The sequence below is a fragment of the Zingiber officinale genome, chromosome 9A (genome assembly GCF_018446385.1).
Source record: "Zingiber officinale cultivar Zhangliang chromosome 9A, Zo_v1.1, whole genome shotgun sequence".
Lineage (NCBI taxonomy): Eukaryota > Viridiplantae > Streptophyta > Magnoliopsida > Zingiberales > Zingiberaceae > Zingiber > Zingiber officinale.
This window is the reverse complement of record NC_056002.1, coordinates 134452114-134466450: the sequence shown is the minus strand read 5'-3', so window position 1 is coordinate 134466450 and position 14337 is coordinate 134452114. Positions and strand designations below refer to the sequence as shown.

The 14337-nt window shown below is 34.3% G+C and overlaps 1 protein-coding gene across 5 annotated transcripts; it reads right to left on the bottom strand.

The window, feature by feature from the left end:
• Positions 1-630: 630 nt before the first annotated feature.
• On the bottom strand, positions 631-13815 carry LOC122019787 (transcription initiation factor TFIID subunit 5-like). 5 transcript variants are annotated; one of them, XM_042577306.1, is made up of 14 exons: positions 13136-13791; positions 12944-13041; positions 12450-12563; positions 12240-12352; positions 11680-11709; positions 11455-11597; positions 9913-10089; positions 9727-9790; positions 9520-9627; positions 9062-9215; positions 7935-8024; positions 7178-7233; positions 6763-6820; positions 631-1320 (listed from the first exon to the last, which is right to left on the bottom strand). In XM_042577306.1, exons 3-14 carry the CDS (start codon positions 12529-12531, stop codon positions 950-952), a joined length of 1446 nt encoding a protein of 481 aa, XP_042433240.1. In that variant the 5' UTR covers positions 12532-12563; positions 12944-13041; positions 13136-13791; the 3' UTR covers positions 631-949. The 5 variants fall into 5 exon arrangements, with proteins under 5 accessions (XP_042433240.1, XP_042433241.1, XP_042433242.1 ...); XM_042577307.1 differs by having other exon boundaries at positions 13141-13790; XM_042577308.1 differs by lacking the exon at positions 12944-13041 and having other exon boundaries at positions 13717-13815.
• Positions 13816-14337: the final 522 nt, after the last annotated feature.

The following is a 14337-nucleotide window of genomic DNA, read 5'->3' as shown; positions in this document are numbered from 1 at the left end:
ATTTCTTAAGAAAAGATTTGTATTTAAGCAAACGATAGCAATATAAATGTGTCGAGCTCTAGTTGCATTCAAGTTTTTTTTACTTATTCAGTCAAGCTTGTATACTAAAAATCTTATTAAATCGAGCTCAACTAAAATTATTGTTCTTTATAAATTAGATTAAATATTTATTTAATAGGTAAAATATCTTCTTTTCTTATTTTAGTTGTAGCCCCTAGTAAACTAATTTTCAAATTATATAAAAAAAAGATAAATCATGAAATCAATTTATAATCAATCAATAAATAATTAAAAATAAAATTTTTTTCTAAAGACATGCGCCCTTTGAAATTTGATCTTGTCCCATTATAACAAATCTTAATTTTTTTATTTTAGTATACTTATATAAGTTAACTAATTTATTTAATTCATTTATGAATATTAACAAACTAATCTTAATATGGTTTAAATTCATTTATTTTATATGCTAATATAAATAAATTTAATGAAGCCCTAACTTTGCCAAAAAGGTGAATTTGAAATTATATTTTGAAATCAAATTCGATAACTTTTAATTCGATAGAAATCAACAAAACACATCTGATCACTTCATTTCATTTTCCATATCAAAGCTTGGATGCATACACTAGATTTAGTTATAAACTGTTAACAATAACAATAATCATAATCATAATGGAACAACATCTTAAACTCAAGTTTGTGTAAAGGACAACCATATCCATAGAGGTAAGCCTCTAACAAGATCTGTTTGATTTTTAATGGTAGAACATTTATAAGACCTCTCAAAAGACGAAATCACTCCGAAAGTTGCAAGAAAAATGAAACTAACATGCCTGGACGACACTATGGTTGATCGTGTTCAACTGGAGCATCGATCGGTGGTTTGAGCAGGGCACTATCATGTTCGAAGAATTCGTTATCAGCAAATGTTGCCACATTAACTTCGCCTTCATGCTGAAACCTTCCTCTTTTTTGGCTTTAGCCTTTTGCCATGCTTTTCTGAAGATTTCTCACCATCTTCAACCTCAGATTGAGTGGCGGTATCACCTGCTCCATCGTCTCCATCTTGTTGTCTTGCAATCTTACTTCTCCTTTTCTTGATTTCATTCATCCCCGTGGTTTCGTACACTTGACCGTTGCCAGAGGTGGGCAACTCCTCTTGGTCTAGTTTCTTGGTTTTGCTTCGTTTGCTCATTTTTGATGCTTCGCTGCTGCGAGAGCTGGGCAGTACCTCATCCTCTACAGACTCATCATTACCGGCACTATCATCATCGTGTACCTGTATCGCACTTGGTTGGTCATGTCGATTACCGCCTGGACCTATAAAGAAAAACTCAATACACTAAGTAATTGCACCAGAAGAATAAAAAGAAGTCAGCTAGTTTACCGACAAGCTACTGGGTTAAAATGTTCACTATAATTTAGCGGCAACCGCTGCCATATATAACTTTGCTATAATGTATGATAATGAAATGCACTGTTCATACGAAAAGATGGAAAAATCCATTGTTATAAAAGGAAACTACATCTTATTTGTTAGAAGATTATGCAGATAGGAAATAACACAAACAAAAAGTTAATATAATAAAGATGAATAGATGAATATTTGGGATTGCAAAAAAAAGAAAATAAAATTAGTAAATTTCAGAACACTTAGGTGTAGCTCCACTAAATCATAGCATGGCAAAAAATAAGTTAATGATAAGCACGTGTTTAAAAAGGGATTATTAGATATGTCGAAACAAATGAAACTGAAAGTGGAAGTAGGGCTGTAAACAAGTCAAGTCGAGCCGAGCCGAACTTTGGGATGTTTAAGCTTGTTTGATAAGGTAACCAAGCCGAGCTTAAAATGAACTAAGCCTTTGAAATGATTGTTCAAGCTTAGCTTGGTTTATTTTTTATGAGCTTGAGCTTGTTTGAAACTTGATTTGAGCTTGGCTCGTTTAGATGTTATCGAACTTTCATTTCAAGCTTGACTTGAGCTTAGTTCGAGCTTGGCTCATTTAGATGTTATCGTTTACTTGTTTGATTGATTATTGAGTTTGATAATTCAAACTTATTTGTTTATTTTTTTTTATTTTTTTTTTGTTTATTTAACGTATTGATAAGAGTTTTATTAACGAACATGGTTCGTGAACATTATTCACAAACGTTATCCACGAACTTGTTCACAAATATTAACGAGCTGAATACATATGTGCTCAAACTTGTTTGTTTAGCTTAACAAGTTGTTCAAGCTTGTTTATTTAATTGATTTTGTGTATATTAAACGAACATAAACAAACTTTTACCAAGCCAAGCACCAAACTTGTTCACGGACGTTTGATTCATTTATAGCCCTAGGTGTGAGGAACAATAAAAGACCAATTTTTTTATCAACGAATTAAAAATAATTTCAAAGATTTGAGTATTGCAAGTTATTAAGAATTGCAAAGAATTTGATGAAGGGATAACATCCATCCATGTAATTAACCCCAAATAGCTACGGCACAAGCCGAGTATTTCTTGTGTATATATATATATTTCTCAAAGATCAGGTTTTACTTGTTCTCTCAGCCAATTCCAATGTGATTTGCGAGTTGGAACCAAACCAAGAAGAGTTGATTTGATTCTCGAAAGTGTTCAAGGGCTGCCAAAGAAACTAATAATACAATTGGAAACATATAGATGTGGGTGGATATTAAAGGAATCAAGTGAAACTAGGGAGAATAAGCAATTCCCAGCTGATTTCATTAAAACTGAAAGTTTCCAACTTGGGAATCTTTCGAACAATTTATCCAACAGGTCTAGGGTGCAGGGAGTGGATGTGACAGAAAGGAGAAGAAACGGTGGTGATTACTATAAATCTAGACCAAATCTATAATTCCCTAGTTATTATGTGAAGAAATGAATAAAATTAGAGATACAATTCTACACGACTCAAATTTTAAATTTTCTCTTCCCTTTTTCAGTTCTTTCATTTCAGTTCCTTAGCTTTAGGATAGGCAAAAGAAAAAAAAAAAGTGTATGGAACCTCAACAAAAATGTGATAGATTGAAGATCAAATTTGGGGGAGAGGAGAAAATCTAGGAAAATGATGCATCATAGAAAGCAGCTTGGAAGAAGAGGGAGCAACGAGGGGGTAGGTCTGACTTCAGGAACGTGAGCAGAGAGGACAACCCCAAGGCATTCAAGCTTTGGGAACAAGAAGCATAAAGACTTTTAGTGGGAATGAGGCTACCTAAGTTACTAAACTAAAAATTATTCTATCACTAAAGTAATTTAATTCTAAGATTACTGTTCTATGATATTTTGATAAGTAGGTTAATTTCTCTTAAGGATTTCGATACAACCAACTTATAATGTTGATCCAATACAGCCAATTACAATCTATTCCTATGTCTTGTAATAGTTGATAGATAAGTATCATCATTTGGCATCCATGTCTATGACATGAAACATCATTTCATCATGTCAATCAAGTAAAAAAAAACGACGATCCGGTGCACGAAACTCCGATCAATATAAGGTCTTGGGAAAGGATTGGGCCACATTAGACTTATTGTACGCAGCCTTATCCTACATTGCAAAGAGACTGTTTCCACGATTTGAACACATGACCACAAGGTCACACAGTAGCAACTTTACCATTGCACCAATCAAGAAAATTACAACAAATTTTAAAACGTGATGTTTGGTATCAACTTATTCCATAAATTCTAAATGAGCCTCAAAGGTAAATGAAGGTCTATTTTCATCTTGGCAGTTCTGCTAAAAAAAATTCAAAAATGAAGCTAACAGCACACATCTATCAAATGGTCAGACGGAATTTATTGCTGTCTGGTCAAATTAACAATAACTTTATAGCAGCCTGTAGCAACAGATGGCATTGATTTCTCAAGATGTTTGTTAGCAATGACATTTTTAAACAGATTTTGGTAATTTTCACCTGAAAAGCAAACGAGATTATTTAACCATCGAATCAGTGTTAGGATGTATACTAAAAGTCTAGCTTTTGGTATAAACATTTATCTAAGAATCACATTGGTCAAATGTCTACATTTATGATAAATGTAGTTGTTCAATTAATTTATATTGTAGATAACATGGTGTGTGGTGTCACACACAGAAGATCATGTTATCAGTACCTTATAAATTATAAACAGTAGCTCACGACCATGATGGAAAGGAACAAACTATTGGAAGGTCGTAGTGTAATTAGGTGTTAGTTTATCTTAACTATATAATTACACTAGTACACTAAAAGTGTATTGAGTAGGACCATTAGAGGTCATTTCTTTTATACTGACTTTATAAAGGAATAAAGACCTCAGTTATTATGGAAGTGTGTGCTCTTAATCCTAATATAATAACAAGGACATATATTTGATATTTATTTTTTTAATTTATCAATGGGTGAGATTTAGTTCGATGAATCAATAAGCCCGATAAGTTGGGAAATGATATCACTTATAGTGTGTATTGTTGATTATAGAAGGAAACTGTGTCCTAGTAATCTAGGTTGAGAATGTCCCCAAGAGGAGCTCATAAGGATTGTCATGTTAAACCCTGCAGGTCGACTTAGTCCGACATGACGATGAAGTTGAGTGGTACTACTCTTGGAGCTAGATATTAATTAAGTGAGTTGTCAGTAACTTACTTAATTAGTGGACATTTGTTATCTTAAACACAGAGAGACTAACACACTCATGATAAGAAGGAGCCCAAAATGTAATTTGGGATTGGTGCGATAGTTGATAATAGTTCTCTAGTGGAATGAATTATTATTGATAAAATTAAGTTGTGTTGGGCGAGCACGGATGCTTAATTTTATCGGAAGACCAAAACCAATTCCTCCTCTCGGTCCCTATCGTAGCCTCTAGTATATAGATTTATACCCACCGCATACCCACCTTCTTACCCATCCAATGGGGTCGGCCAAGCTAGCTTGGAACCTAAGCTAAGGGCCGGCCATGACCAAATGGTGGCCGGCCAATGCTTGGGTCCCAAGCTTAGGTGGCCGGCCACTAGAATATTAAAAGGATTTTTTATTAAAATTATTTCTTATGTGGATATCATGGTTTTAAAAGAGAGTTTAAAAATTAAAAATTTCCTTTTATAGCTTTCTACAAAAGATTAAGAGAAGAGATTAATCTCTTTCCTTATTTGTAGATTAAAAGGATGGTTTTAATTTTCGGTAAAAACTTTCTTTATTTGTAAATCATCTACATGTTTAAAAGAGAGTTTAAAATTTGAAATCTTTCCTTATTTGTTGATTAAAGGTGGATTTTAAACTTTCCTTTTTAACCATATTCATGTTTTAAAAGAGAGTTTAAAAATTAAATATTCTCTTTTATAAGTTTCTACAAGAGATTAAGAAAAGATTTGATATCTTTCCTTATTTGTAGATTAAAAGAGATTTTAATTTTTAGAGATAACTTTCTTTTTATTCACATGTTTAAAAGAAATATTTTAATTTCCTTTTTATTAACCAATTATGAAGGGATGAAAATTATTGGAGAAATTTTTATAAATTTCTAGAAACAAATTAGGAAGTTTTAATTTTTGTTTTAATTAAAACTCTCCTTGTTTTGGGGAAAGTGGTGGCCGGCCATTGCAATTAAAAAAAAGAAAATTGTTTTAATTAAAATAATTTTTCTTTTTCACGGCAAAGGAATTAAGGAAATTTTTTATTTAAATTTCCTTATTTGCCAAGACCAAGGATTATAAAAGAGGGGGTAGAGGAGGCTTCATTGTGAACAACTCTATTATTTTTCTCCCTCTTTTCTTCCTTGGGTGTGGTCGGCCCTTTCTTTCCTCTCCTCTCCTTTGTGTGGCCGAAATTTTCTCATGGTGGAGATAGCTTTGGTGGCCGGAACTAAGAAGGAGAAGAAGGAGAGAAAAGAAGCCTCTTTTCTAGCATCCCTTGGAGCATAGTGGTGGTGGCCAAACCTCTTCATCCTAGGAGAAGTTTTGATGGCCGAAATTTGTAAGGAAGAAGAAGGTGCTAGGTGGTTCTCATCTCGGAAGATCATTGCCCACACAACGTCCGAGGTTAGAAGAGTAATACGATAGAAGATCAAGAGGTTTTTCTAAAAGGTATAACTAGTAATTTTTCTTTCCGCATCATACTAGTTATTTTTGGAAATAATACCAAATACAAGAGACATGCGATTCTAGTATTTCGAATATGTTTTTCGATGTTGTGTTTTTTTTGTTTTTTTTTCCCCTTGTGATTTGATTGTTCTTTTCGGTTAACTTAAAGTTATTTTAGGAAATTAAATATTAGCTTTCCATAAAAGGTTTTGTCTAGTCGGTGGTGGTTGCTCCCATATCCAAGAAGGTCATGTGCCTCGCCACGTCAGTACTGGGAACCAATTATGGAAATTAATATTTAATGGAATTAATAACTTAAGGTGATTTGGGTCGAACGTGTTAAGTTCCGCAGGAGACCCAAGTCAAAACCTAAAAGAACGAATAGATTAAGTTTTGGATCAAACGTGTTAAGTTCCGCAGGCGATCCAAAATTTAATTTAAAAGAACACATGGTAGCTAGGAAAAGGTTCAGACCTTTATACAAAAATTTTGTACAGTGGAACCTCTAGGTTTTCCGAGTAGCAACCAACAATCAGAGCATCAAGCATGAAAAACTCTTTATCACATAGGAAAAACAAATAGTATCAAAAAAAATATAATGTAACTCCACACACATTCTGAGAATGCAAATACACAATAGTGCACATCATTGCAAAAGTTAAAACTATCAGGATTAATAGAGGATACCTTCATATGAAAAATGTGAATCAAATATCACATTTGTGAGATGTTGCTTGAGGAAGGCCTATACATGATAAAATGAACAATAATCAAGAATATTATACAAAGCAATCAAAAGACAGTTACCTTGTTTGCATGCAAATTTCTTAAATAAATTAGTCAATATTCAGATGTTACAAAGACTATTTTAAATTTTTGGGAGTAGTCAATCCATGAACATATTTAATAGTGTGTATAACCAACAAGGAAAATATAGATGGTTTGAGAAGGTAAGTTCTATTTTGCTTTCATATCTTTATGATTTCCAAGGCATTGTCAGCCAAGAAAACTGATACCCAACGGAGAAGTTGATCATTGGCTCATCCTAGTTCATAATCATCCTGTATCAACAAAATCATTTTAGAACTGCTGTTAGACATACCGTAGATAAAAGCTGCCTTGTATTTGTATCCCAAACACGCATATAGCAGTCTAAACCTACAAACAAACAAAAAAAAGTGGCTGAAAACATCACCACTTAAGACTACATAAAATGTTGGAGCAAAAAGTGCTTGTGAATCGGCTTCAAATAAGTGGGAAAAAATCATTTATTATCTTACTTCCTACAGGCAAATAACAGTTTGGCCATCCACAGCAATACAACTTTACCACAGAAAAAGGGACTAGGTTTGAATGTCTTGATAATTGTCATAGCTTGGCTCATGGTATTTAATGACCTTAGCTAGCTTCTGATTCCTCCAACAATGAATTGAATTGTATCCAATGTACTTATGAAGGTTAGCTAAGCTTAATGCCTCATAAATTGGATGGTCGGCATGGTCACAGGGTTATGGCCTTAGAACATTAAGTACTACCAATAGGCAGATGCCTTGGTATGTTATCCCTCGTCTAAGTGGAAATTTGCCTCACATACAGGCCAAATAAAAAACAATATTTTCCTTTCATGTTTTACAAAGAAAATATAACATAGAACTATAAAAGACTCTAATATTATACAAAATTTGATATCTACATTTTCTCATTCATGATAATTAGATATGACACACCAATTAACCAACTACATGTCTTTGAAACATTTTTTCAAGATGCAACAATTTGTATCAAGTAGTTCTTTTACTAATGAAAAAATGATGAAATTAAGGACCACAATCGTGGAATAAATAAGATTTAGCTCTTACCACAAGATGCTATTACCGAAAGTTCTGGATGTTTTCTTATAGATCTGATGCTTCCAGAGCACTTGCCAGTAAAACCTCCAAGCAATTTTCCTGAAATTTATTGCCATTTAATCACTACTACAATTGATTCTCAACAGTAGAATCCTAGTCGCTTGGAATCAACAGGTGACAGATCAATTTTTCAAGCAAACTGGTTCATGTGGTCTAAGATGAAAGAATTGAAGTACTGCTAAATGGTGCAAGCCAATGAACAAAGAGGAAAGACACTAGAACATAATTGAACAAAATAAACATATTTCACAAAGAACAATATATGATAGAGTAATATATATAGGTGAGAATGTTATGTAAGCATGAGTAAACAATTGTTTATATTGCAATATCTTCAAATTTACAACTAAAGAAAATACTTGACTCGTTATTTCAATTAATTGACTAAAAGAAGAAGCATGTATTGGTTGGTTAAACATGGCTTAAGCAAATACGAGTTTAACAAAGTAAGGTAATTTGGAATTCGATAATAAAATCTAATTCATTAAAGGTCCTCATGCACACCAACTGTTAATTAAAAATGCATGAGGGTTGCAATACCAGAGTAGGCATATCGGACACCATATTATTGCCCAAACAAGAACAAGTATCCATTAATCAAACAGAACTGGGTATAGTCAAATCATTTAATAAGCCCATAAGGAAAACCATCGTGCAGACAACTTCAAGGACTATGTACTTGGTAATGTGTTTCTGTTAATTGCATACTAATGTTTGCAACCATAGTGACTATTTTAATATACTGAACAGAACTTAAATGCCATAGCATATATTTTTGTTACCCTAATTGGTTACCCATAGACCATGTTGAACTTGGAACTCTTACGAAACTGTCTGTTCCTACAGTAGTCATGACTCATGAGGCAACTTTCAGATTTCAGTCAGGTTAAGTAAAAGTTTTACAAGTTAAATGCATAAGAAACAAAAGAAATCAATCTGCTAGACAATGGAATAAACTAAAATTTTTGTTCGAAGGATTTACACCAGATGAGGAACAAGAAGATCAGTAACATAAGAAGCTGCAGCACATATTTAACACCGTAGCTATAGGATAATTAACAAACTATCACTTTTACCTGTTCTTATGTCAAAGGAACCAAGGTCTCCAGAAGCATTGCCGACATAAACTTTATAGCCATGTAGGTCCGGACAGACTGCCTTGATTGGAGTTTCCCTATAGTCAACAGACATAACAGGCCGCCTTTGCGCTGAGGTATCATAAAGACGAACCTATCAGAAAACATAGATTTCAAAAACTAAGAACAGATTATCAAATATTCAGGAGAATGATAAGAGCAGATTATCATTCTTCATTCCACACAAAAAAATAAAAATTAATAATAACAAAGGATAGACCAAACAGTATAACATTTAAACAAGAGCAATAAAACAAATTGGCTGCAGAGCTTGATATGTTAAAGATGAAGGAAATGGCAGGCAAACTTATAAGAGAGTAAACTTCAGAGAAAGATTATGCTCCAAATATCAGCAAATCCCTTTAGGCTTTAGCACTTGAAGGAAGACCCTGAGATACCTGATGATTGTTCGTGCCAGCTGCAATCTTTCGATGATCTTCTTCACTTAAAAAAGCAGCAGCAGTAAACCAAGGAGGAGGGGATAAACCAAGGCTATTAGGACGAGGCTTCACAGGGAACAAGAAGAAAACAATAACTTCTCAGTCAATGATATATAGGAGAAACTTTCATTTCTATTATGCACCTAAAAGAATATAATGACTAACAGATTTTGCAGTCCAGATACGGGTGCAGTTTCCAAGATCCCATGTATTCACTTCAACGCCCTTCCTGAGACAAATGTTTAAACACAAACTAGTAAGATAACTTCCATGGTATGATATGCAATTTCAAACCCATTAAAGACAATGAAAGGAAAAGCATACAAGATTACACAACTAATCAGTGCTTACCCTCCAAACAAGGCAAAATTCTCACTTTTAGCCAATGAACTGCATAATATTTTACCGGCAGAGCATACATTGAATGACATTTGAGAACCAATATCAGAATCATGCAGCGCACCACTCATGGGAATAGATTTCAAGCAAGCATTTCCATTTTCCGTACAAAGAAGTAGTGTAGCAACCCTGAAAAACATGGCAAACATAATATACATACAATAGAGTTCTTGCTAAAAGATGCATGTATATTAGAATATGCACAAAATCTTGGTCTTCATTTTTGCCCAATTCTGTTATCTTCTAAAACCACCATCATTACCACAAAATGAAAGTCCAAATGATCATATATGGATGCTCTCACAATGAAAGAACCAAATACCAATGTTTTTAAGGCACTAAGGTAAAAAAGGACCTAAGTTCAAGGTGCAAGCATGCCTAGGAGAATTGAGGTACATAAAATTGAATTGATGTAACACCTTAAATTGCCTATTAGCAATTCAAATGTCAACAAAAAACCATATAATATTATACTATAGCTAGAGTGGAAGGGGTAATGGGTAGAGGGAGCCCATAGAAATATTTCAAATTAAGATAATAAAAATGTGATAAAAATGATTTGAATATTATTAATGACATAGTCACGAAGATCAATAGCAGGACAAGATCAATGTAGCTGACCATAGATAGTTGGGATTTGGTTCTACACACCGTAATAATGATGATGACAATGCCAATGTTGATGATTACTCAATAGAAGCAATATTATCACAATTAGTCATATATATTATAGGTTTAATTAAACTATCTGAAGTATGCAATGCAAAACTTCAGAGTACAGAGATGTTACATTTTTTGTGCCTTGCAATGGATTAAAGAAACATCATGACACATTTGTCTATAAGAAGAAAAATTATTTTACATCTTGCTATTACACCTTACTCCCTTTTCTAAAGGCCCGCGACTAAGTACCTCAGTTGTATTGAAGTAAAGTGGCCTCATCTCAACTGGCAAAGGATTCTAGTCTAGCATGAAGCGACTAGGGTGTGAAATCTATACCAATTTGCCCTTTTAGTATCCCTATCCAAAAGAAACATTCCTAGTTGCCATTTTTTGTATTTCAATACATGACAATACGAATCCAATCAGTTATATATACTAGAAGTATAACCTATCTAAAGCCACCTCATCTCAATTACTAAAGGATTCTAGGGTCTAGCATCAAGCGCCTAGGGTGTGAAACCTGTCACCGATCTGCCCTTTAGTATCACTGTCCAAAAGAAACATGCCTAGTTGCAATTTTTTGTATTTTGTCAGCTTACTATTCTAAATAGCAATTATGGAAGTGCCAATTAGTAGTCCAACCAACCATCATATTTTACCAAAAGAGTTCTTCTAGTTTTAAATAATAATAATTATAATCTCCAAATTCAAGATTTTTTCTCGTATTTCATGACAAACACCATTTATTACATCATCCAAATTTTAAGATTGCCTCTTTTGTAAAATCAAAGATATAAGAGCCTTTAGATATTGAAAATTGATTAAATTTACCTAGAAAACAAATTTATTCCTTTGGTTTTAAGGAGATGCAAGCCGACAACGTGATCATCTTGACGAGAGGTATCTGATAATCCAAATTGTTTGGTGTGAGTGTTGCATAAACTCTCTCCATTTAGAGAATTTAGAATCTCAACCTGATTGTTAAATAATCAATGGGTATTTTAACAGCCAAAGAAAAAGGAAGATGTAAAGCCAATCCAATTAGTGATAACTTACGAAACCATTTTTGCGAGCAACAGCAAGAAGCTGCAAATAAAAAATAGTTAAATGCTCATGGAGTCACAAATGGAATATGTATGTTAACTTCTACAAAAATAAGAGATAATCATAGTTCAGTAACAGAAAACAAAATTCAAGGATAAAAAACTATTGAAAGAGATGAACTATAAATGAAGAACATAAAGGACTGAGAAGTGACTCAGGAAGCTGGCAGAACTGAGCTCTAAAATCCTTGATTCCCTTCAACATAGTTTCTTATTACTAAATCAACATAGAAAATCATATGGGTACAATATCCTTTGAGAATAAAGATAAAGTTGAATGAATTTACATAATCTAACAAAACATGAAATGATTTACAAGAAACTATGACTTCATAAAGACACCTTATCTCAAATAAATAAGCATATAAATGACAGAGCAACCATGATAATCAACACGGCACCAACCAATATAAGCTTCTGATAGGTTTTGCCTTTTATTAATGAGCTTTGAGTGTATATCACTGAATCTATCGACAATAACTCAAAATAAAGAAAACATGATGTACAACATACCGGTTCAATTTTGTCATCAGCATAAGAAGCTGCAAGAACACCAGAAGAAGCATCTGGCTGCCCCCATCTTTCTACAACCTTTAGAATTCCAGGATTACCATGAACTTCAACAACTGTAAGCACATTCCAATATCACAGAGGAACTAAAAGTGAATGTAGATTATAGACAAAACAACAGAGTTAGGCAAATAATGTGAATGTAAAAATCACCTTTTATGAGGCCAAGTGCATCAGTGGTCAAGGCTCTCAGAGGTGGACATCCAGGGCACTCAACTGCACTTGTTCGAGGCATCTTTTGAATGTCTTAGGATCTTCTTTATTTACCTATATACAAATTTTTAAAAACAACAATTAATAAAGCATGAAACCACAGAAGACGAATGAATTATATGTAATAGAAAGTTTCACTTAAAAAGTACATGGTAAGTGTAACCGTGTAAGACAAAGGCCAAAACAATCTAAAAGTTTAAACAAGGAATCATTACAACTAACTTTCCTCACCAAACAAGGAAAGAAATTCTAGCACTTGTGAAAGAATGTACACTCACTAGTAATGATAAAATACACTCTAACAGGATCAGCAATAATAACTTGAGCTTTTACATCAGGATAGGGGAAGAGAAAATCAACTAAGCACCTAGGTAGTCAGATCAAGATCCTACTTCAGAAAAACAGTAATTCATAACAGGGTTTTCAGTGCCGACCTGTGGGCAGTTTTTACCGTTCTGGAGGATCGGCACCAAGACACAGTTCGACACTGGATTGGTGGAGAGAGGAGGGAGAGGAAGAGGCGAGACCTTACCTGGGCGCAAGCGACGGAGATGAGATGTAATGTTATAATAAGTTTCTTATACCCTAAACCCTAAATCAGCCCTAATTCTCAAATCCCTCCTTACCTTACCTGAGCAGAATCAGCGGTGCTGGCCACATCATTGCTCAAATCCCTCCTAATTCTCCTCCATGTCCTCAGACCATAGTCCTTAGAAGGTGCGACTTTGACCCCGGTACAGGGTCTTCTTCAACAGAAGGACATCCCATCAGATTAGAGGGTGATTCGGCCGAAAGTTCTCTCGCTACGGCATTGCCATTTTCCTTCACATCCACCAGCGCTTCAGCTGAACAAACATTCCTCTCCTTCGGACCTAGATCTCCACCACCTGAACAACCAACATGAGAAACTTCCTCAAGGTCCAATACTCCATTGTATTTCACTTCGATTTCGCCTAAAGGAGGCACTTTTTCTGCGTTTTCATTTTCCTTCTTTCCCCGCAGGCCAGTACCCAAATCTTCCCCCGAATTCATGCTGAGGCAAGAACCTCAACCCGCAACCACAACCGCGGCAAGGATAACTCACCAAGAGGAAGTTCAATAAGACGCCCAAATCCCTCCTCAGTGCGAAGAGGGCGGGCAATTCCGCAGAAACGGAAACTCGAACTGCAAGAAGAAGTACAACATCGAGTGAGCGAAAAAACTAAACCTTTGCGAGAGCTGCCAAATCGAAACTACTAGGGTTGCATGATGATTGATCGGGCGAGTAGGATCGGGACGAGGAGGAACAAAAAAAAAAAAAGGCCCGCCCCGCAAAATGATTGAAGCGGATTGGGTTGGAAATTTCTCCGTCGCGGTTGGCCCGTCTAGGCCCGTGGTTCGGCCTGCCATGGATTCGGATGGGCTGGTGGATTGAAAAATATATGTAATCTAATATTTATGTCAATTTATTATTTTATAATTTTAAAATAAAAATAACTATTTATATTTATATTTATTTATATTTAAAATATAATATATTTGATTGATAAAATCTTTTTAAAGTAAAATATCGAAGATATGAATTTTTTAAAAAATTTATTTTGGGGTTTACGGATTGGTCCGTTTAACTTGTAATATATTTTGGATTAGGTTAAATTAGAAATTTCTTAATCTATTAAGATGATGCGTCAATCCACCCCATCCCACCAAATAACTGACCTACTATAAATAAATTTGTCCCGCCATGAGTTGATCCATCCGACCACTTCAATCCCAATGCTTTTATTCATTCTTATAGCTGAGAGAAGATAGTAATGTTTTCTTTGATTTACTTATTAAATAAATTTAG